Raw genomic sequence first — 21947 nt, forward strand, 5'->3', positions numbered from 1 at the left:
CTTACCTCCAGGGTCCGGATCTCCTGCTGGGTGAGGTCGTTGGACACAGCGCACTTGGTGCGGAGCCCGCGCAAGCTGCCGATGGAGATGTCGATGAGCTTCTGTAGCTGCCCGCACTGCTGCAGAGCCCGGCTGGCCGCGGCCCCGGCGCCCCCGCCGCCGCCCTCCTTCTTCTCCCCCATCGCCGCCGCGCGCAGCGCCGCTCTATCCATGCCTCGGCATCGGGGCCGCGGGGGGCCGAGGCGGGGAGCCCGGGGGCACGGGCGCCTCGGCAAGGAAGCCCCAAAGCTGGAGGGCTGGACCAGGAGAGCCCTCCGTGCAGCTCGAGCCGGGGCTGCAGGAGAGTCGGCCGCTGAGTCCGCTCCTCCCGCCGCCCAAGCGCGGCAGCAAAGCGAAAGCCGCGGCGACCCGACGGCTGCTGCTCCCGGAGCCTTTAAGCGGCAGCGGGGGCCGGGTCAGGGTAGCCAGGCATGCTGGGACTTGTAGTCCGCTCCGCGCACCTGCCACCCGGCCCGCGCCCTCGGGGCCCCCGCCCGCACCCTTCGCCGCCCTCCTGGGCCTTCCCTCCCAGCAGGCACGAGCGGTGAGAGAGGGCCCCGCCTGGTGCCCGGTGAGGGGTTGCTCAGCTCCGGCTCCTCCCATTGCGCAGAGTCAGGGGAGCCTAGTCTCCCCTCCCTGCAACCCCGCCTAGGAGCTTCCCGCGACCCCCGGATGGGGCGGGGCAGCAACCCGTGGCCCCCTAGACGGGAGGAGGGGGTTCCTCCTGCAGTTCCTCTGCTGCAGCTGATCCCTGGAAGATGGGGACAGTAGGGGTTCCGGAATTTGTATGTGGATTTAGGGGCCGCCATCTAATAGGAAGGTGCTTAAAGAATTTTTCCCAAGCTAGGGGTGTGCTCAGTGTAGAGCAGTTGCCTAGCATGTGCTGGGCTGATCCGCAGCCCTGGGGGGAGGGGCGAATCCTGTGTCTGTTTCACGTAGCACTTTATTCTGGATTGTATACATCAAAGGGAATGATCCAGCAAGAAGAAAAACGAAAGCATTTTCAGGACCCTATTTACTCACCAAAATAAGTGTGCCATCGCCAACCCAGCAGGCCAGCCTGGACACCGGGAGCAGTGCATAGTCTTGTCACGTATTTACTGCTGAGCTCTGTGAAGCAAAACAGCCTGGGTTCAGATTCTGACTCCACCACTGACTGGTGTGTGAACTTGGGCAAGTGCCTTTCCTTTGAGCACCTGAGTTACCCTCTCAGTCAGATGGAATGGTAATAATGCCTGTCTCATAGGGTTCCCGTGAAAGATTATGTATGTGCAGCGCCCAGAGTGATTACTGACGCATGGGTAAATGTTAGCAAGTGTTGCTGTCTAACCTCAGCCCTCCGAATAAGGCCCTGGACCACGAAGTCCTTGGGCATGGCAGCAGGACAGCTAGGGACCCGTATTTTTCCTCCTACCTCACATTCCAACCCCATCCCAGGCGTTCACCCTCCTCTGCCATCAGTCTACCTCATGTGTTCTTTTATCTGGCAATTCTGAAAAAACAAGACTCTGATCAAAGGTCCCACTCCTCTGTATTTCCAACATCTGCCAAACAAAAGAAATGTCCCCCCTCTGAATTATTTATTTTAAGCTCCTGGATTACAGAAACCGCTGGCTAATTTATCTTTGCACCCTTTTCACAGAGCCAAATAACAACATAGTGCCTGGCCCACAGTAAAGGCTCCATTTGGTTGTGCAACCAGTCTCATGAGCTCTTAGGCAGGCCCTATGCCAGATTTCTCTTATCTCTCAGACCAGCTGAGGCCTTGGCGCTTGGGGTGGGTGAGGGGGCTGTGAATGGATAGAGTTGAGTCTTTTTCTTTTGTTTGTTTTTGTTTTTGTTTTTGTTTTTGAGGCTGAGGATGGGACAGGACGTGAGATCCCAGAATTTTATTCTTGTTTGAGCTACAAACACTGAAAAATCAGTACTGGGTGGTGGTTTGTATCATACCTTCCTTTAATGTTATTTGACATTTCAAAATAAATTAAATATCAGATCTTAAAAAGAAAACTATGGTAACTTTAAAATGCACTTTTGACAACCCCTCCTCAGGATTTTCTGAAATAAAAAGAAGTTCCAGCCCAACTCTGTCCCTTCCCATTAAGAATCCAGATGCAGTGATGCATATCTGTAATCCTAGCAACTCAGGAGGCTGAGGCAGGAGGATTGTAAGTTTAAGGTCAACCTCAGCAACTTAGTGAGGCCTTAAGCAACTTAGTGGGACCTTGTCTCAAAATAAAATATAAAAACGGCTAGGGATGTGGCTCAGTGGTTAAGCAGCCCTGGGTTCAATCCCTGGTACCAAATAAATAATCACTGATTCAGTCCTCACTTTGTAACAGGACCCCCTGTACTATATTTGAGTCCCCCAGCCCTGATTTTTACCTTATCCCTACCCCACTCATTGCATGAAACTAACAAATACCCTGAAAGAGAAACTGAAATCATGGTTCTCAAACTCAAACATGTATCAAAATCATCTGAAAGGCTTGTTAATTCCTAAAATTACGGGTCCTACCCCTATAGTTTTCTACTGCATAGGTCGAGGATGGGCCTGGAGAATTTGCATTTTGGGCACGTTCTCAGGTAATACTGATGCTATTAGTGTGGGGACCACACTCTGAGAACCATGGTCCAGAGAAAGGTCAGTAGGCCAGAGAGAACCATCTCAAGGGACCATCCACAACTCTGCCTGACTGGTTCAGAACTTCCAGCTGCCAGACATGAGCAACCGACTAACACGATTTGTAAGAGATTTCCTGGTAAGTGCCTATTTATGCACTTACTTCAACTTGTAATTGCCCTGGGGCCTCTAGGGCCACTTTCTGTGGGAAGCCACATCCTGAGAAAGGCCACTGCCAGCCTGTGGCATCTACACCTATCTATGCCACCATAGTGGTGGCGTCAGGGTTGGAGATTGGGCAAGGTCAGCTCCCTGGCTGCTCTGCCACCAGGCTGCAAGCAGCTGCTCCCTCTTCTGTGGTCACTCTTCCTTCAGTTGGTGAGAGCATTCGGTCTCATAGGCCTCAGCTGTCCTTCCCCATCCATCTCAGGTGGACTCCAGCTCTTGGAACTGAATTTAAATGTTCTGTCAGCCACACGTTTACAGAACCACCTCTTAGAGGTGAAGAAGAAAGGACTTTAAAATAATGCCTTACTCATCCCTTGAATATTCAGTATTTGTTAAGTGTCTACTTATGTGGCAGGCCCTGTTCTGGGCTCTGGAAAGCAGTAGTGAACACAACAAAGATCTTTCCTCTTAGGGAATTTATATTCTGAGGAGACAGATAAGCAAGTAGAATGCACAATACATCTGGTATTTACACAGGCAATACACAATTTACACAATACACAGGCAATGTGGCAGAGCAAAAAGCAAAGACCAGGCACAGGGCAGTATGGCATTTACAATGTCGAATAAAGCTGTTTTAGAAAATGGGATTGTCAGCTTGTCTCTGAATTGTTGTATGACCTTGGGCAAGTCCTCTAACTCATAATACCGCTTCTCATTTGCAAGACAGAGATACTATGTCTTCAGGGTAAACATGATTATGCGAAGTGATGGTCATAAAAATAAGTGTTCAACATATTTATTTAATAAATACTTACTATGTGTGTCCTTACACTGTTCCAAATGACTCACCAACTCACTTCACTTATATGAGTTACTCTCTTCCCCACCTTCCAGTCTCTTTTCTTAGATGAATACAAGTATCATGTGCTGATTCTTAGGTTCAATATCATCTCCAGTTTCTTGAGACCTTTCTGCAAGCACCCTCAGTATAAAAAGATTGCTCCTTCCCTCCTCCCACCCCTCTGTCTGAGGCACCTCCATTAATGTCACTCTCAGTTTTCCCCCACATGCATCTGAACCACAAAGCAACCATGGGAACGTGTTCATGCCTAGACCCAACGAAAGTGAAAAGGACACTTGCTGTGTGTCAGGCTTGGGGATAGAATCCAAGTAAAGGACACCAAGTCTTTATCCATGTGGAACACATGCAAGGATGGAGGCAGAACATTAACACGATCAATAAATATATTTCCGGGCTGGGGATGTAGCTCAGTTGGTAGAGTGCTTGCTTTGCAAGCACAAGGCCCTGGGTTCGATCCCCAGCAGTGCAAAAAATAAATAAATGAATAAATATATTTCCAAAATAAATTCAGAGACTGATGGGTGCTGTAAAGAAATTTACAAAGCAAATACCTGACAGTCCCAAGGGGATGAAGTACCTCATTCTATGAGATGGTGAGAGAAGTAGTCTCTGATCATTAAACTGAGATGTGAATAAAGAAAAGAAGGAAGCCATGTGTACACCAGAAAAGTGTCATTCCAAGCAGTGAAAACATCACGTGCAAAGGCCCTGAGGCAGTAAAACTTGGCACACTCCACAAACAAAATGAAAGCCAATGTGGCCACAGTGCAATGAGAAAGAAAGAGGTTGGTGATGACGTAGGACAGCTGGGCAGGGGCCAGATAAAGTAGGACATGGGGAGGAAGTTTGAATTTTTCTCTAATTCTTTGTTGTTCCTAATGTGGTCCAAGAGCAGCAGCAACTGCCTGGCCTGGGAGCTTGTTAGAAATGAAGTCTTGGTCCCAACCCCAGATCAACTGAATCACAGCCTGCATTTCAGCAAAATTCCCAAATGTCTATTAAAGTTTTGGAAACACAGCTCTCTCAGTAAATGGAAAGAAAGACACATTCTTTGCAGAAGAAATCTTAAAAGATCCCTCTAGCCACCACGTGGAGAGTGGGCAGTAGGGAGACCAGGGCAGAAGTGGCACTGGTTTGGAGACTGTGATGGCCAGGGCAAGAACAGAAGCAGGAACTGGTGGGAGTGGAGGAATTGGAGGAAGTAGAGGGGACAGAGGACACATTTTGGAGCCAGCATCAACAGGACAAGCCAATAGGTTGAACATGGAAGGAAGAAAGAAAGCATTTTGGCTATCCTGGCAGCAGAGTCTCCAATTCTTCAAAGACACTGGGCCACCAAGTGTGGCCACACCCACTCTCCCCTGCCTCCGCCCCCCCACGTCCAGCATCACCTAGGAGTCAGCAGACTCCTGTTAGAGCCTAGGGCAGCGTGGGCCAACCCTGGGGTCCTGGATTCCACCTTCAGTCAAATCATTCAAGAAATGTGGAGTCACCCTCAAGAGATCCCTTTTCTTGTTATCACATACACTATCCATGCTCACTCCTTCATTCATTCAACAAATATTCACTAAATCCTAAATATGTGCTCAGCCCTGGGCCACAATGGGTTACAGCAGTGAATAATATGGTCGTTTCTTGGTATCTTCAGGGAATTGGTTCCTGGACCCCCTACAGACACAAAAATCTGCACATGCTGAAGTCCTTTATATAAAACGGTAAAGGCAGGTGCCATGGCACACAACTGTAGCCCGGGCTACTAGGGAGGCTAGGCCTGGGCAACAGAGGGAACCCTGTCTCCAAAGCAAAACAAATCAAATGCAATGTGGTATTTGACCATAACCTGCCTGTATCCTCCTGTGTACTTTCAAATCGTCTCTGGGTTACTTGTAATACCTAATACAACATAAATGCTATGTAAATAATTGTTCTACTGATTTGTGTAGGGAATAATGACAAGAAAAATGTCTAAGTGGCTGGGGACATGGCTCAGTGGTAAGAGCTCTTGCCCAGCACGCACAAGGCCCTGGGCGCAATCCCCAGCACTGAGGGAAAGAAAAAAATCTATATATATTCAATACAGATGGAATTTTTAAAAGTAGTTCTGATCTGAGGTTGGCAGACTCCACAGATGCAGAACTCATGGATATGGCGAGCACACTGCACATCACTTAATAAGAGAATGTCCCCTCTGAGGGGCCCATGTGTCTTCCTAAGCCCTGTCCCACGTGCCTCCAGCTCTGCAGCTCGAAACCCCTGGGTTCCCAGTGGACCTCACAGTGAAGCGTGAATTCCTGAGCAAAGCTCGTAAGGCCCTTCCTTCCCAGGCCCTGCTGACCTCTCCAAGCTTATCTGCTACCCAGATAAGCTTGAGTCAATGTCCCAGTTTAAGAATGTAATGAAAGTTAAAAGAATCTCTCCAGAATGTATAATACAGAGATACCCACGAGACTGGCTTACAACATGGGGTTGGGGGGGACCCACAAGGCTGGCCATGAACCCCAGGTCTACAGACAAGGTTAGGAACGCTGCCTAACTAGAGAGTCCCACTGCCCTTACTCAATAGTCTTGGGTCACGCTTTCATGTCACAGTGTCTCTGCTCAGGCCCTCTTTTCTGTCAGCAGCCCCTCTCCCTACATATCTCCACTCATCCTGTAGATCTAGTTTGCATTCCCCCCTCTCCACAGCAGAATTAATCTCACTTCTGGGTTCCCAGAGGATTTTGCATATGGAGCTTATTTTAATTTCCCCTACCTATCGCCCCAGCTGGATAGTGAGGCTCCTCAGACCCAATAGACCCTACCTCACCGTGGCAAAGGTTTTCACCTCCCTGAGGTATTATTTCCTCATCCCTAAAAATGAGTGTAGTAAGCCTGACTCACACCTGTAATCCCAGTGACTCCGGGGACAGAGGTAGGAAGATTGAAAGTTCAAAGGACAGCCTCTGCTTTCTCAAAACTTAAAAAAAAAAAAAAAAAAGTAAAAAAAAGGTCCAGGGATGCAGTTCAGTGGTAGAGCCACTCTGAGTTTTGACACCAATACCACATTTATTTTATTTTATTTATTTATTTGTTTATTTTGCGGTGCTGGGGAATTGAACCCAGGGCCTTGTGCTTGCAAGGCAAGCTCTCTATCAACTGAGCTATCCCCCCACCCCCCCAGTACCACATTTTAAAAAGAGAGAGAAAGACACACACAAAAGAATAAAATAATCCCTCCCTGCAGGGTAGACACACTTGAGGGGTCAAGAAAATGAAGCAGAAAGGAATGACACACAGCAGTAAATAAAACACAAAGGACAGAATGCACTTCAAAAGCAAAGAAACCAGGGCTTCTCTCTAGGGATACTGAGAGATTGTGACCTATAGGTGCTCTTTCTAGAAGACACATCACTACCACCACTGCAGTGTGGACAGAACCAGGCTCTGGGTCAGGCTGCAAGAAGGAACCAAGTTGAAAAATAATCTGCTCATCCTTAAAACCAAAGACACCCACATCATCATGGGCTTTGTCAGCAAGCTGGCAAGACACAGAAATGCTCTGGGAGATGCAGGGAAAGATCAGGAGGTGGTGTGTGTACTCTCCTTGCTTCCAGTTGCCCTCAAACCATTTATCCTCCTCTACTTCCAAAATCCTTGCCCTTCAGAAGCCATCAAGGTATAACGTGGTGCTCTGGCTTCTTCTGTTTTCTTATAGTAATCTCCACATCGCTTCAGCTCATTTATTGTGGGTTCTGGCTTCCTCTCTTCCGTTCCTACACTTCATCAAAATCTCTCGGCCACTTTCTTTCTTTTCTTCCACGGAGTTACATCTTCAATCCTTTTTATTTTTTATTTTGAGTCAGGGTCTTCCTAAATTGCTCAGGCTGGCCTTGAACTTGTGATCCTCCTGCCTCAGCCTCCTATTCATGTAAGCACATTGCAATAATACCAGTCATTTCCATAACTATTATAAGATCTTCCAATTCCAGAAGCTTCCCAATGGTCATAAGCAGCCAAAGGGAGCAATGAAGGTAGACTGGGGCGTTGAACCGAGGGCCAGTGGCTGGCTATGGCAGGATGTTTGGAAGGGGGTTGGTAAGTGACTAGAAATTACAGGTCATGCAGTGGTCTTTCCAGGGTCAAGCATTGAAGAGATTATGATGTCCATTTCCACATTATGAGTTAAAATAAAGATGACATCCAGAGGCTGGGGGTGTAGCTCAATGGTAGAGAACGATGCCTGGCCCATTCAGTTTTTGTTTTTGTTTTTGTTTTTTGGCAGGAGTTACCAGGGATTGAACTCAGGGGCACTCAGCCACTGAGCCACATCCCCAGTCCTATTTTGTATTTTATTTAGAGACAAGGTTTTGCAGGGTTGCTTAACACCTCTCTTTTGTTAAGGCCACATTTGAACTCGTGATCTTCCTGCCTCTGCCTGCGGAGCCGCTGGGATTACTGTACCCAGCTCTCATTCGCTTTCAACAATACCTTTACACTGTTACTGGTTCATGTTCTTCTATCCCCTCCTGCCCTACAGAGACCCACACTCCATCTTGGCTATCGCTCCCTGGCTGACATCCAACAAGCCTGTCCCCTTCCTTCCACGTGTGACCCTGGCTTGGGATTTAGGCTCATCCTGGAATACAGGCTCATCTTGTTATTTGAGACTGCCCTAGAATCTGAGGTCATTGATGTTGAAACTGTTCCCATGATGTGAACAAACATGAGGAGCAGGCTGATGATGAGTGCCTTGAACACCATTTTTCTCTGCTTTAAAATAATTACATAAATTTAATCTACATCTTAGACAACAAATAGACAAGCATATATCCTTGACATTCCCAGCCTCACAAAACCCAACCTTCCACCTTCTCCAGTGACCGAACGATGCTGGGGAAAGCATGCAGCCTGGCTGACAGGTTGCCCTTTAAATTCATGACCACAAACCTCAAATTGGCATTCCTCACGCCTGGCAATCCTACCAGCCTTTCCTAGAAAGTTCATTTTCCTGTTCTCCAGGATGGCTATTTCATACTTTTTTCTCTCTCTCCACAAACACCCCCCCCCCCCCCCGCCACTCCTCAGCTCAGGATCCTGGCTCATCTTTCACAGAGAAACAAGAAGCCAACAGACAAATCTGCCAACCTTCCTGCCCCTATGCCCAGGAGTCCCACTTCTCCTGCTGGGACCACACAAGAGGCATCCTGTTCAAGGCTAAGGCCGATGACCTCTGCCTGGACTCTGGATCACATCCTCTCAAACAGGCTCCTAGCTTCCACTCCGCAAGTATCCTGCTTTTCCCTCAATCAATTGTTTTCTCCCTTTCTGCCCTGTCATTCTCGTATGCACACAAACATGTTCTGATATCTCCCAGGAAGGGGGCGGGGTGGAGAGAGAGAGAGCGAGGAGAGGGGAGGGGAGGGGAGGGGAGGAAGGAGAGAGAGAGAGAGAGAGAGAGAGAGAGAGAGAGAGAGAGAGAGAGAGAGAGAGAGAGAGAAGGAAGGAAGGAAGGAAGGAAGGAAGGAAGGAAGGAAGGAAGGAAGGAAGGAAGGAAGGAAGGAAGGAAGGAAGGAAAGAAAGGAGAAAGAAAAGAAAGGAAGCAAGAAGGCAAGCTAGCTAGCTCTGTCAGGCTAAAATTAGAATTCACTCAGATGATTTAGTTGACATCAAAGAAGGGGCTGGTTACAAAGAGAAAGAACAAACAAGGAAGTCAAGTCCCTCAGAGACAAGCGTGTGGTAACTCCTGTGCAGAAAGGACCAGGGGAAGGAGAGTGTCCTGAGAGCCATCAAGGACTGGGCAGCCCAAAAAGGACTGCAGGTGTAGGGGACACTGCTCTTACCTAAGCAGAGGGGAGGAACACCTACCTCTCCTTCTTCCAGCCTCCAGCTCTCCTGCCTTTGCCTCTCCTTGGAGGCATCTTGAAGTGACCTAGCAAGAGTCTCTGGGATGCCCTACAAAAGGATCCCTCTCCCAGAGCTCAGAGTGGGACCCAAATGGGCAGAGCACAAATCTTGGCTAGGAAATTTTCTAGCACACCTTCTCTTGTCCTCAAATCCCCTTTCAGCTTCTGCTCCATTTATACAAAAGTTCTCAGAAGAATTGTTTGCACTCAACTTCTTCACCATGCAGACTTTCTCCAGCCCACTAGTTGCACAGCCCAAAAAATTTTCTGTGAAGTTCCTCTGTGTGTGTGTGTGTGTGTGTGTGTGTGTGTGTGTGTGTGTGTGCATGTTACTGGTACTGGGAATTGAGCCCAGTGGGGCTCCACCACTAAACTATATCCCCAGTCCTTTTGTTATTTTTCAACAGGGTCTCCCTAAGTTTCTGAAACTGGCTTCCAACTTGGGATCCTCCTGCCTCAGCCTCCCAAGTAGCTGGAATTACAGACATGCACCACCACAGCCAGTTGATACTCCTCTCTTTAAAGTCACCAGTGATCTCCATCTTCCAAATCGCAAGGACCGGTGCCACATCCTCCTCCTTGAAAGAACCCTCTTAGCCAGCGTGCACACCTGTAATCCCAGCAGTTGGGGAGGCCAAAGTAGGAGGATTGCAAGTTCAAACCAGTCTCAGCAACTTAGCAAGGCCTTAAGCAATTCAGCAAGACCCCTGTCTCTAAATAAAAAATAACAAGGGCTGGGGATGTGGTTCAGTGGTTAAGCACCCCTGGGTTCAATCTCTGGTACCAACAACAAAAACAAAAACAAAAACAAACAAACAAAAAACCACCTCTTGGCTTCCTGGACCTTAAACAACTCTGTTTGACCTCCTTCCCTCTGACCGATACTTCTTAAACTTCTCACTGGCTCCTCTCTCAGGTTGACCCCAACTAGAAGCATGGTGCGTTCTCATCCTTAAGCTGTCATCTCAAATGCCACCTTCCCAGAAAGACCTTCCCTGGCCAAACTCTCTAACAGTCACCCCTGGCCCTTGTCTCTGTGTTATGCTGCCCTGTTTGTTCCTTCCATGTAGCTGTCTGTCATCCTGGTTGGTGTGCAGATTTGTTTCCTTGTTTATCCTGGAATTTCTTATCCAGCAGTTTTGTCCATTCCTGAATCTCTGGTACTTCAAACAGTGCACAGTACACAGCAGGTGCTAAATAAATAGTTGCAGAAGAGATGAAGAGTACAAGACTTTGCAAATGTCACATAGCAAGATGAAGTCAATAATTTAAAAACGGTTTTGTACTTTTTGCAAGATCGGATTTTCTGATACACATGTAAATATTCTGATGGATTTTTTTCAGTAGTGGGAATTGAACCCAGGGCCTGACATGTGCTGGGCAAGTGCTCTACCACTGAGCTACACCCCCTGTCCCTATACTGGATTCTTTGAAGGAATCTTCCTTTCCTATTAAATTTATACTTACATACATTATACATATGCATGAAAATAACCTGAGCAGAGACTTTGGCAGTCTGAAGTTGGAGGTAGATAAGGTCCCATGTCATTGTTATTTAATTCCATAAAGTGAAGACTTAAAGTGAGATCTTGTCTTTGCCCCACTAGTTCTAGGCTCCATGTGGCAACATGAGGAAAGATCAAGGACCAGGGCTGCAGAAGAGGCCCTGGGTTTAAATTCCACTTCTAACCCTCATTAACAGTGTGACCTTAACCAAGTCACTTTATCTTTCTGAGTGTCATCTGTAAATTGCCTGAGCAGGTTGTCACAGGGATTAAGGAAACAATGCATACAAATCCCATCTCTGAGCCCTGAGCATGTAAGCACATTGCAATAATACCAGTCATTTCCATAACTATTATAAGATCTTCCAATTCCAGAAGCTTCCCAATGGTCATAAGCAGCCAAAGGGAGCAATGAAGGTAGACTGGGGCGTTGAACCGAGGGCCAGTGGCTGGCTATGGCAGGATGTTTGGAAGGGGGTGGTAAGTGACTAGAAATTACAGGTCATGCAGTGGTCTTTCCAGGGTCAAAGCATTGAAGAGATTATGGTGTCCATTTCCACCAATATCAGTTAAAATAAAGATGACATCAAGAGGTTGGGGGTGTAGCTCAGTGGTAGAGAACGATGCCTGACATCGTGCAAGGCCCTGGATTCAATACCCAGCACTGCAAAAACGAAAAAGAGGAAGCCCACAAAAGACAAAAGTCGAGTGTATGCTAAAATGAAAGAGCCTCTTTAGATTTTCTGATTGCATAATTCTGGGTAAATTCACTGAAACCAAACTCTTCATTTTTTCCAGTGTCCCTGCTTTGGTGGCCTGCCTGTAGGTATTCCAGCAACCTCTGAGCCCTGGTTCAAACATTCCTGGGAGCCAAATACCAAAAGCCACTTCCCACACCTGTAATATAATTAACAACAGTGATCATGCATCACATTTCTAGAGTCCCGTTGCTCTTGTAACACCTAGGCGTCCTTTCACCATTGAGCCAGGTCACCCTCCACACCCTCCACTACCTTCATTGCTCCCTTTGGCTGCTTATGACCATTGGGAAGCTTCTGGAATTGGAAGATCTTATAATAGTTATGGAAATGACTGGTATTATTGCAATGTGCTTACATGCTCAGGGCTCAGAGATGGGATTTGTATGCATTGTTTCCTTAATCCCTGTGACAACCTGCTCAGGCAATTTACAGATGACACTCAGAAAGATAAAGTGACTTGGTTAAGGTCACACTGTTAATGAGGGTTAGAAGTGGAATTTAAACCCAGGGCCTCTTCTGCAGCCCTGGTCCTTGATCTTTCCTCATGTTGCCACATGGAGCCTAGAACTAGTGGGGCAAAGACAAGATCTCACTTTAAGTCTTCACTTTATGGAATTAAATAACAATGACATGGGACCTTATCTACCTCCAACTTCAGACTGCCAAAGTCTCTGCTCAGGTTATTTTCATGCATATGTATAATGTATGTAAGTATAAATTATGTATAATGTATGTAAGTATAATGTATGTAAGTATAAATTTATACTTACCCTCCACACCTCCACCGTCCCTGTGGTAGTCACAGGGAGTCGGTATTACTCTGGGTTTTATTCTTGGAACAGCCAGAAATGTAGCCTAAGTCCTTAGGCTTATGGAGTCACAAGCCAATTGATCTTCAAATACCCTTTGCCTATAGACCACCCAGTCCCTTTCACCCCTGCAATCCAACCCACCACTCAGAACTCGGGGTCACTCTTCCTGGAAGCACCATTCCCTCACCTCCAGGCCCGCCAGCTCACTTCCTCCTGGAGGCCAAAGTCTCCAATGCTTGTCCCCAGTGTAGTGGGACATTCCTGCCCTCGATCTTTGTTTCCTCCTCTGCCTTCTGCAGTGGACTGTGAGCTCTCTCAGCGAGGGGACCTTGGTACATATCATGGTACTCCATAAAGTTTGTGGTTCCCTGTTTCATTAAGCAGGCTAACTGAACCTAAAGATGTTTCACAAGCTGGATGTAACACTGTGGGAGGATCTGTTTCACTGGGACTAGGGGCAACACTAATCTCATCCCAGACAGAAGAAGATGTTGGCACCTACTCGCAAACACAGCACTTGCCATAATGACCCCTGTGCCTGGAATTCTGCCTTCAGGAACAGTGTGCTGTTTTCTTCTTTTCACTAGGCTGGGGATGGAACCCAGGGTCTCACACATGATAGGCAACCACTGAGCTACATCCCAGCCCTTTTTATTTTATTTTGAGACAAGGTCATGCTAAATTCCCCTGGCTGGCCTTGAACTTGTGATCCTCCTGCCTCCCCTTCCCAAGTCACTGGGATTACGGGGATATATCACCAGGTCAGGCCATTTACTGTCTTCTGCATACTTTTTTTTTTTTTGTACCAGGGATTGTATCAGGGATTTAACCACTGAGTCACATCCCCAGCCCATTTTTATTTCTTATTTTGAGACAGGATCTTGCTAAATTGCTTAGGGCCTCACTAAACTGCTGAGGCAGATCCTCCTGCCTCAGCTTCCAGAACTGCTGGGATTACTGGTGAGTACGACCACACCTGGCTCAGGCTCATTATTATTATTATTTTTGAGTTGTATTGTTCTATTTGTGTCTATAAATGTCACTGACATTGTGTGCCAGGATTGCAGTGTGAAATGACTCAACAGGACATCCCAAGCCCACAGTTCCCTGAGGGATATCAATGGTGCCGGGAGGGAGGGGCTGTGGCCTCCATATTGCTGTCATCAGGGAGAATTGTCTTCAGCCCCATGTCAATTGGGAAGCCTCTCTTCCTACCAAAAGGGAGTGGAATAAAAGAACACACACACATCCCAGAATGGCAGTCTCAAGAGACTTCTGCTGAGAACACAGAAAGGGCCTAGGGAGCCAGGCATGTGGCGAGACAGGAAGCTGCAGGGCCGTGTCCCAGAGAGAGGCTCCACTCCCCTTGAATTCCTCCCCAACAGATCTAAAATGGACTTCACCCCATCTCAGCAAGCAGCTCCCTTTGACTCACTATCCACACTATGCCAGAATGTTCTCTCTGAACCATGGGTAGCCAGCACCTTCCTCTTCACACCCTCCAGCGTCCCCTTTCCCCATCATTCGGATGGAAACCAGGCAGTGTTGGATAGGGCCAGCTTCAGGGTCCATGACTTGGTCACCCAGACCCTGCACTAGGGACCCTATGGCTGATTTAATGCTCTTCTGTAACCATCTTGAAATTCTTCATGAGGTTTGATTTTCATTTTACCTTGGGTTCTACAAATTACATAGCCAGTGGTGGTCAGCCTCGGGCAACCAGGACTAATCCTTCAATCCAGCCTTTAAGGATCAGGGGTGTAAAATGAGGTTTCAGAGCAAAATTACAACTCTCACCCTCCTTAATCACAGGACTCAGCCAGACCACATGCCTGAGGGAGTCTGGGCCTCCCTGGGGAGCAAAGCCTACTGTAAGGCATTGGCAGTGTCCCATTCTCCACCCCAGCCACTGGCATCTCGTGCTGCCCAACTGCCTGGCCACATGGGGCTCCAGCCTGCTCTATAGATGCAGTCACCTCACAGCCGAGGCCACAGGCAAGGTGTGATGGTTCTACAGAAGGTTCAGATAAGGTAGTTGCTTTCCGTATCCAGGAACTGAACACTTACTTCGAAAGGCACCGCCCTGGGCACTTGGGATGCTATCTCCAGATCCTCATCTCCACCCAGGGGAAGTATGTCAATTACTAATCCCTAGTTATTATGGGAAGCTGAAGTTGCGGAAAATGAACTGCATCTCAGAGGCTGCTCCTTGGTCTTCTTGCTGGGCCTCCTTCATTCAGCCTCTAACTGCGGAGGCCCTGGGGCCCTTCAGGCCATGGTCCTCCTACTGTTATTAGGTAGCAGTTAATCATGAGAAGGAGGTCAGGAGTTTAAGAAAATACTCAGTCCAGAGCAAATTAGTTCCTCAGCAGCCCTGCCTCAGTGGCAAAGCTAGGTCTGACAGGATTGCTATTTCAGGACCCTTGCCTGATCTCAGCGCTGAAATCCACTCCTCCCATGACAGGAGGAAGATAGATACATTCAGGGAGTAAGAACAAAAGGGCCAGGACAGGTTTGCTCAAAAGGGCCTAATAGCTAAGACATCTTAAGCAAGGCCCTGTGCAAATACCATAGACCAGAGATCTCCAGACCCAGGAGAGCAGGACAATTAGGGCTGGACCCCACCAACCAAAGATTCTATAAAACCAGTTCCATTTAGGACCTGTCAGCATGTGCCAAGATGACCAAGCGTTGCCTTTAGGTTCTTAGCCACTGGAGTCTGTCAGTCCATAGCAGAAAGGTAATTCTTGGGTGAGACCTTCTAACAGTCTCCCTCCTACCCACACAAGAGCTGAGACACGAAGAAGTGAGTGGTCACTCTCCTCTCTGAGGGGACCCACTTCCTCCCTTGAAGGTCCTTCCCCCTTCTTTTTTTTTTTTTTTTTTCCTAATAAACTGCTATATTTTACATGAAATCCTCTCATGCAAAGACACAAGAGCTGAAAACACCATGGACTCTCCAGTAAGATTTTATCTCAGATGTAATCTTATCTCCATTATCACTGTCTGTCACCCTCAGTCCCTGAGGGTCTCCTCTGGACTCACTCGGCCATCTTATCTATAAGCTGACCTCAGAACTCTGGATTCTAGCTGCTTCTCAGCATCACCACATGAATTTCTAACCAAGTCAAGTTCGGTGTGTAGAGGATCCATCTCCTGATCCCTCACCCCAACTTGCTGTCCTGTGGTCTTTCCCCGTCTCAGCAACACCAGCTTTCCTCTTGGACGGCCAAGAACACAGGACTCCTTCTTAATTCTTCAGTTCTCCCACATCCAATCCATTAACAAATCCTGTCACCTAGCATTTTCAAATAGATATGCCCATGAAAATTTTATAGATAGGCAACACACTAAATTTGCTAAATTGGACTTTAAAAGTTAAAACTTTTGCTCTTTTAAGGACACCATTAAGAAAGTGTAGGGCTGGGGAGATAGCTCAGTTGGTAGAGTGCTTGCCTTGGAAGCACAAGGCCCTGGGTTCAATCCTCAGCACTGAAAAAAAAAAAAAAAAAGTGTGAAGCTGGGTGTGGTGGCGCACACCTGTAATCCCAGTGACTCAGGAGGCTGAGGCAGGAAGATTACAAGTTCAAAGCCAGCCTCAGCAACTTAGCAAGGCACTTAGCAACTCAGTGAGATCCTGTCTCAAAATAAAATATAAAAAGGACTGGGGCTGTGGCTTAGTGGTTAAGCACCCCTGGGTTCAATCCCCAGTACCAAAAAGAAGGAGAAGGAGAAAGTGTGAAAAGACAAACTATAAACTGGTAGAAGATCTTTGTACTTAATTTCACTCCTTCCCCCAAATCCATCAGAACAGTAGGAAAAGGATGACCTCTCTCCATGAGAAGAGATATGAGAAGGGAGCCAGCAGGAGATCTGACAGCTCCCAAAGTTTGGAAGTTGGAAAGCCAATGGACCAGTGGAAAAGGATTCAGCTAAGCCGAGAAGCAACCAAACAATAAACAAAGTGATGACGACCCCCAAGAAAACAAACCAGCACAGGAAACTAAACAGAGTTTGCTACTGTTCTGCTGTAGTTATGGCAGTGTGAATGAGTCCCGGATGTTCTCTGAGCCAAAGTAGAATGAAGTGGTTCCAGGAGGTCCAGAACAGCGGGCCTTAGAGTGGGTGACAGGGAGAGAAAAAGAGCTAAACCCTCACTTTGCACAGGGTGAAGCTACTAAATAATGCTAAAACTAGAAACCCTTATGGTCATGCAAACTTGTTTTAAAAAAAGCAAACAGGAAAATCCAAGTAATCATTTAAAAGTAGTAAAATATTTGCTGTGAGTTTGTGGGGACCGTGTTTGAGGTTATATTGACTTTTCATATTGACTCTTTTTTATTTATTTGAGGCCATGAGCAAGCACCATGTTTTAAAACTAAAAATTGCAGATTCTCAGGCCTCACCCAGACCAGCCAGCGGGCACTCTTGGAGGTTGGGGTTGGCACCTAAGAGTCTGCATCCTAGAGAAACATCTGCTGGAGGGCAGGGCTGCTGAAGATGCTAAATCAGAGGTAAGGAGGTTCCTGCTTCAATTTCACCTGGCTAAAGGGTCCTTGGGGAGATGATCTAAGAACAAAAGAATAGGCCACCCACAGTGACCGTAAATCTCCTTTACTGCAGTTCATGTCCCCCAGCAAGGCTTCTGAGTTCCTTAGGCAGAGTCCCGGCCAAAGTTGTAGCCTGATATATTTTGTCCCCAGAATTAGGGCAAAAGAACATTGAATGGATCTCTAGGAATGCCTGCCTTTTCTACTTATAGTGTGTGTGTGTGTGTGTGTGTGTGTGTGTGTGTGTGTGTGTGTGCGTGCACGCACACGAGCAATAGATTCCAAGCTCAGCAGCGGGGGGCCCTTTATTGAAGGGTCAGTCATGGACTGACTGGTGGACAATGAACAAGAAAACAATGAGGGAGTAGGATAAGTTCAGATGTGAGGAAGGGCTGTGAAGGATGTTTTGGCAGGGGTAGGTGGGTGTAAATTGAGACAGGGTCGTCCAGACTCCATCTGAACCTGGGACGATGGGTCCTCACGCAGAGACCTGGGGATGGGTGAGCGAGCAGGGGTCACACTGCACAGGCATAGTCCCTGAGGCAGAACAAGTAGGGCCAGCAGACAGGACGAGGAGGAAACCATGTTTTACTCTGCGTGCAGAGGGCAGCCATAGGAAGAGGGGTAGCAGGTTGGAGGAGCTCTCCTATAGAGCTCTTCAAAGGTACATCAGAGTTCGAAGGGCAGGGGTAGAAGCAGAGAGAACCATCTGAAGGCTATGGAATTGAAGGAGTGACAGGTGATAGTCTTTTTTTTTTTTTAGTACCAGGGATTGAACCCAGGGGTGCTTAACCACTGTGCCACATTCCAGCCCTTTTTATTTTTGAGACAGGTTCTCATGAAGTGGCTTAGGGCCTCACTAAGTTGCTGAGGCTGGCTTTGAACTCACGATCCTCCTGCCTCAGCCTCCTGAGCCACTGGGATTACACATGAGCACCACAGCACCCCACAAGAGTCATTTTTGAGAGACTGAACATACCCACAGATAACGGCCAGACCCTGTATAAAAAGAGAACTCTGGAGACTAGAGGGTGACTCAGTGGTGGAGCACTTGCCTCACATGTGTGAGGCCCTGGGTTCCATCCCTGGCATTACAAAAATAAACCAACCAACCAACAAACAAATGGAATTCTGACCTATAGTCTACAGCAAGCAGCCAAGAAGCCAAACCATAACCCCTATGGCAATTGATTTAAAATTGCCAGGACTTGCTCAATAACTGCCAGTATCCTTTATTTTGCCTTCTCATTCCCTCCTTCCAACTTCAGACTAACCAGACAAAACCAAATATGTGCCCCAAACCAATCATATAGTGCTATGGTTTGGAAACGGTTTGAATGTATCCTCCAGGGGTTCATGTGTTGGAATTTTCACCCCAGGATGGCAATCTTAGAAAGGACAGTGGAACCCTTAAGAAATGGGGCCTGGTGAGAAATAATTAGGTCATTGAGGTTGAGGGTGCTGCCCTCAGGAGGAATTGAGGTAATTCTTGCGGATCCCTGGGTTAGTTCTCATAAGAGGGTTATAAAAGAATGATCCTGATCTCTGAATCACCCTCTGGCTTCCTATTTCACTATGTGACCTTTTCCTCTAGCACTCTGTCCCACCATGATGCCATCCACCAAGATGTGAGATAGCCAAGAGTGCCCTCACCAGAGCCACACTGATGCCAGCACCATCCCCCTTGAGCCTCTGAAACTGTAAGTTGAGTAAACCTCTTTTCTTTGTAAGCTATTTAGTCTTGAATATTTCATTACAGTAACAGAAAACAGACTAATACAGAGAGGATGCCCCACTTCTACTTAGCCTACCTCCAGCTTCCCTATGCCAACAACCTCCAATCTGGCCATCTGAGAGTTTCCTTTCCTTCTCCCCAAAGCTTTCCCATCCCTCTGCCTACTTTCAAGGCTCTGCCAAACACAGATGATGGTGGATGACTTCATTTTTTAGCAACCTCTGAATAAATAATCCTTGCCTGTGCTCATTTGAGTGGTCTTCATTTATTTCCATACCTTGAACTAGGGATGACAAAACTGATGGAGAAGAAGAGGACAATTTGAGAACTATTTTGCAGATAAAACAGGTCAATGTTTTCTTTTTTTGTTTTTTTGCGGTACTGGGGATCAAACTCAGGGCCTTGTGCTTGCGAAGCGAGCACTCATACCAGTTGAGCTATCTCCCCAGCCCCCGGGTCAATGTTTTTAACGGATAGGAAGGAGGATAGAAGGAAAGGAAAGAGTCAGGAGACCTGTATGTGGCTGGCCCAGGCCACAGGGTGGATGGTAGCAACCCTTACAGAGCTGAAGATTGCAGGGCTGAGGAGCAGGTTGGCAGAGAGGGTGAAAGTCAAAGGCTGAGTTTTTGATGTGGTGAGTTTGACACCATTGTGATTTGAGTGTGTCCCTCAAAAGTTCATGTTTAGAAAACTTAATCCCTGAGCTCATGCATTAGTGGTATTTGGAGGTGGGGCCTTTGGGAGGTATTAGGGATGAGATGAGGTCATGAGGGTGGGGACCCTGTGATTTCATTGGTGACTTTATAAAGAGGAAGAGAGACCTGAGCAAGCACACTGGCTGTGTCTCTCTCTGTGATGTCTTCTGCTATGTTCAAAGGTCCTCACCAAACGCAACTAGATGCTGATGACATGACCTTAGACTTTCTGGCATCCAGACCCAAGAGTCAAATAAACCTCTCTTGTATAGCCTAGTCCTGGGCATTTTTGTACACAACATAAAATGGACTAAGACAGATGCCAACTTGATGCCCAGAGGCAGTTCCATACCTAAGCCTGTGCACAGAGGGAGCCCAAGCAGAGAGAAGGTGGGAGTGGCCCCATGGAGAACTCTCATGGCCAGGAGCATGGGTGAAATCTCAGAGGAAGACAGTGCAGCTAGAGAAAAGAAGAGGAAGCAGGAGCGGGTTGCAGGAAGTCCTGCAGTCCGAGGTGGGCAGAGCCCAGGAGGCAGCAACAGAGTCTGAGAGGAGGTGAGGATGAAGAGTGGGCCCACACTCCTCCCCAGAGCGGCTACCCTGGCCCATCTGCAGCCATCTTCCTGCCTGATCTCACTTCTTCCTGCTATTTCCTTGGGCCACTATTCGCATTGCCCGAAATGCATCTATTTCTTCCAACGTTTGCACACACCATCCCTCCTGTGCGCTTACAAAAGTAATGAAAACTTGTCACCACTAAGTCGAACACAAAGGAAAAGCATGACAGAGCTGCCCATAATCCCTGGGTCCTCTTGGGTAAATATTGGTGCTGCCTCCTCAGATGCGTCTTCTATGCACATGCTAACATGTTCCCTCTCACACACACACACGCACGTCTTCATATTTCCTTCCCCCACCAAAACTACTTTACAACATGCCTACTTTACAACATGTTTTCTCCCTGTTTTTTTTTCCTGAGGCTCTCTCTCCCCATACATAGAGAATGCATACACAGTTCAAATGTGCATCCAGTACATGTCAGCACATAGAGGGGGCCTTGCTCTTTAAAATGCATGTATAAGGATTGCATTCCAAGAGCCAGGTGCTGTGGTGCACACCTGTCATCCCAGTGACTCAGGAGGCTGAGGCAGGAGGATCATGAGTTCAAAGCCAGCCTCAGCAACAATCAGGCACTAAGCAACTCAATGAGACCCTGTCTCTAAATAAAATACAAAATAGGGCTGGGAATGTGGCTCAGTGGTTACCTGCTCTTGAGTTCAATCCCCAGTACCAAAAAAGAAAGAGAGGGAGAGAGAGAGAGAGAGAGAGAGAGAGAGAGAGGAGAGAGAGAGAGGAGAGAGGAGAGAGAGAGAGAGAGAATGAGAGAGAGAGGAAGTAAAGAAAAGAAAAATCAAGAATTGCATTCCAAGGATCCCTCACAATTTATTGAACCAAGACCCATGGATAAGCGGCCCCCATTTATTTTTGCAAGTTTTTTTTGAGGGTGGGTACCAGGGATTGAACTCAGGAGCAGGCAACCACTGAGCCACATTCCCAGCCCTATTTAGTATTTTATTTAGAGACGGGGTCTCACTGAGTTGCTTAGTGCCTCGCTGTTGCTGAGGCGGCTTTGATCTCATGATTCTCCTGCCTCAGCCTCCTGAGCAACTGGGATTACAGGGGTGGGCCACTGCACCCGGCTCTTTATAATGTGGTGAGCTCTATTCGGCACATTCTATATGAACTCAGGCCCTTGGACCAATTCCTAGAAGTAAGATGGTGGAACTTAACAGACATTGCCAAATGACCCTCCAAAGAGCTCAAGACATTTTTTTGCAAACAGGTGTGAGTGAAATTCCTTATTCATCCAAATCCTTGCCAAGATTTGTCATTTTAACTCAGTCACACTTTTGATAGGAAAACGATACTTTTGTTTTATTTTGAATTTCATAGAATATAAATAAGGTTTTTGTCATTTTTCATGTTGTTCGATCATTTTGCTGTAGGAGTTTTTACTTTTTTGACTTTCACGTTTCTTGGTATATTACATCAGTTAACTTCCTATCTTATATAGAGTTTCCCCATACTCCTTATTGGTTTGTTTTTCTTTGTTTTTGCCTTGTAAAGGTTGGGGATTTCATGTGGTCATGTTTTGTGTGTCATGTTTATAAAGGTTCTTAATATTTCAAAATTAGTTTCTAAAACTTGTCTTATTTTCTAGAACTCTCTTGGTTTTATTTTCTTACACATACATAAACATCTTTGATCCATCTGGAATGATTTTGATGTTAAGAGGTAGGGGATCCAGCTTT

At 47.0% G+C, this 21947-nt stretch overlaps 1 protein-coding gene across 3 annotated transcripts in view; it reads right to left on the minus strand.

Moving 5' to 3' along the window:
• The window catches only part of KSR1 (kinase suppressor of ras 1), a 144271-nt gene extending 143785 nt beyond the window's left edge, over nucleotides 1-486 (minus strand). The window contains exon 1 of one of the 3 annotated variants that reach the window (XM_079130465.1): nucleotides 6-486. In XM_079130465.1, coding sequence (XP_078986591.1) covers nucleotides 6-212 — 207 coding nt within the window. In that variant the 5' untranslated portion in view covers nucleotides 213-486. The remainder of the gene's footprint in view (nucleotides 1-5) is intronic. The other 2 variants (XM_079130466.1, XM_079130467.1) reach the window with 2 other exon arrangements.
• Between the last annotated feature and the right edge of the window lie 21461 nt (nucleotides 487-21947).

The sequence above is a fragment of the Sciurus vulgaris genome (assembly GCF_902686455.1).
Source record: "Sciurus vulgaris genome assembly, chromosome: 3".
Taxonomy (NCBI): domain Eukaryota; kingdom Metazoa; phylum Chordata; class Mammalia; order Rodentia; family Sciuridae; genus Sciurus; species Sciurus vulgaris.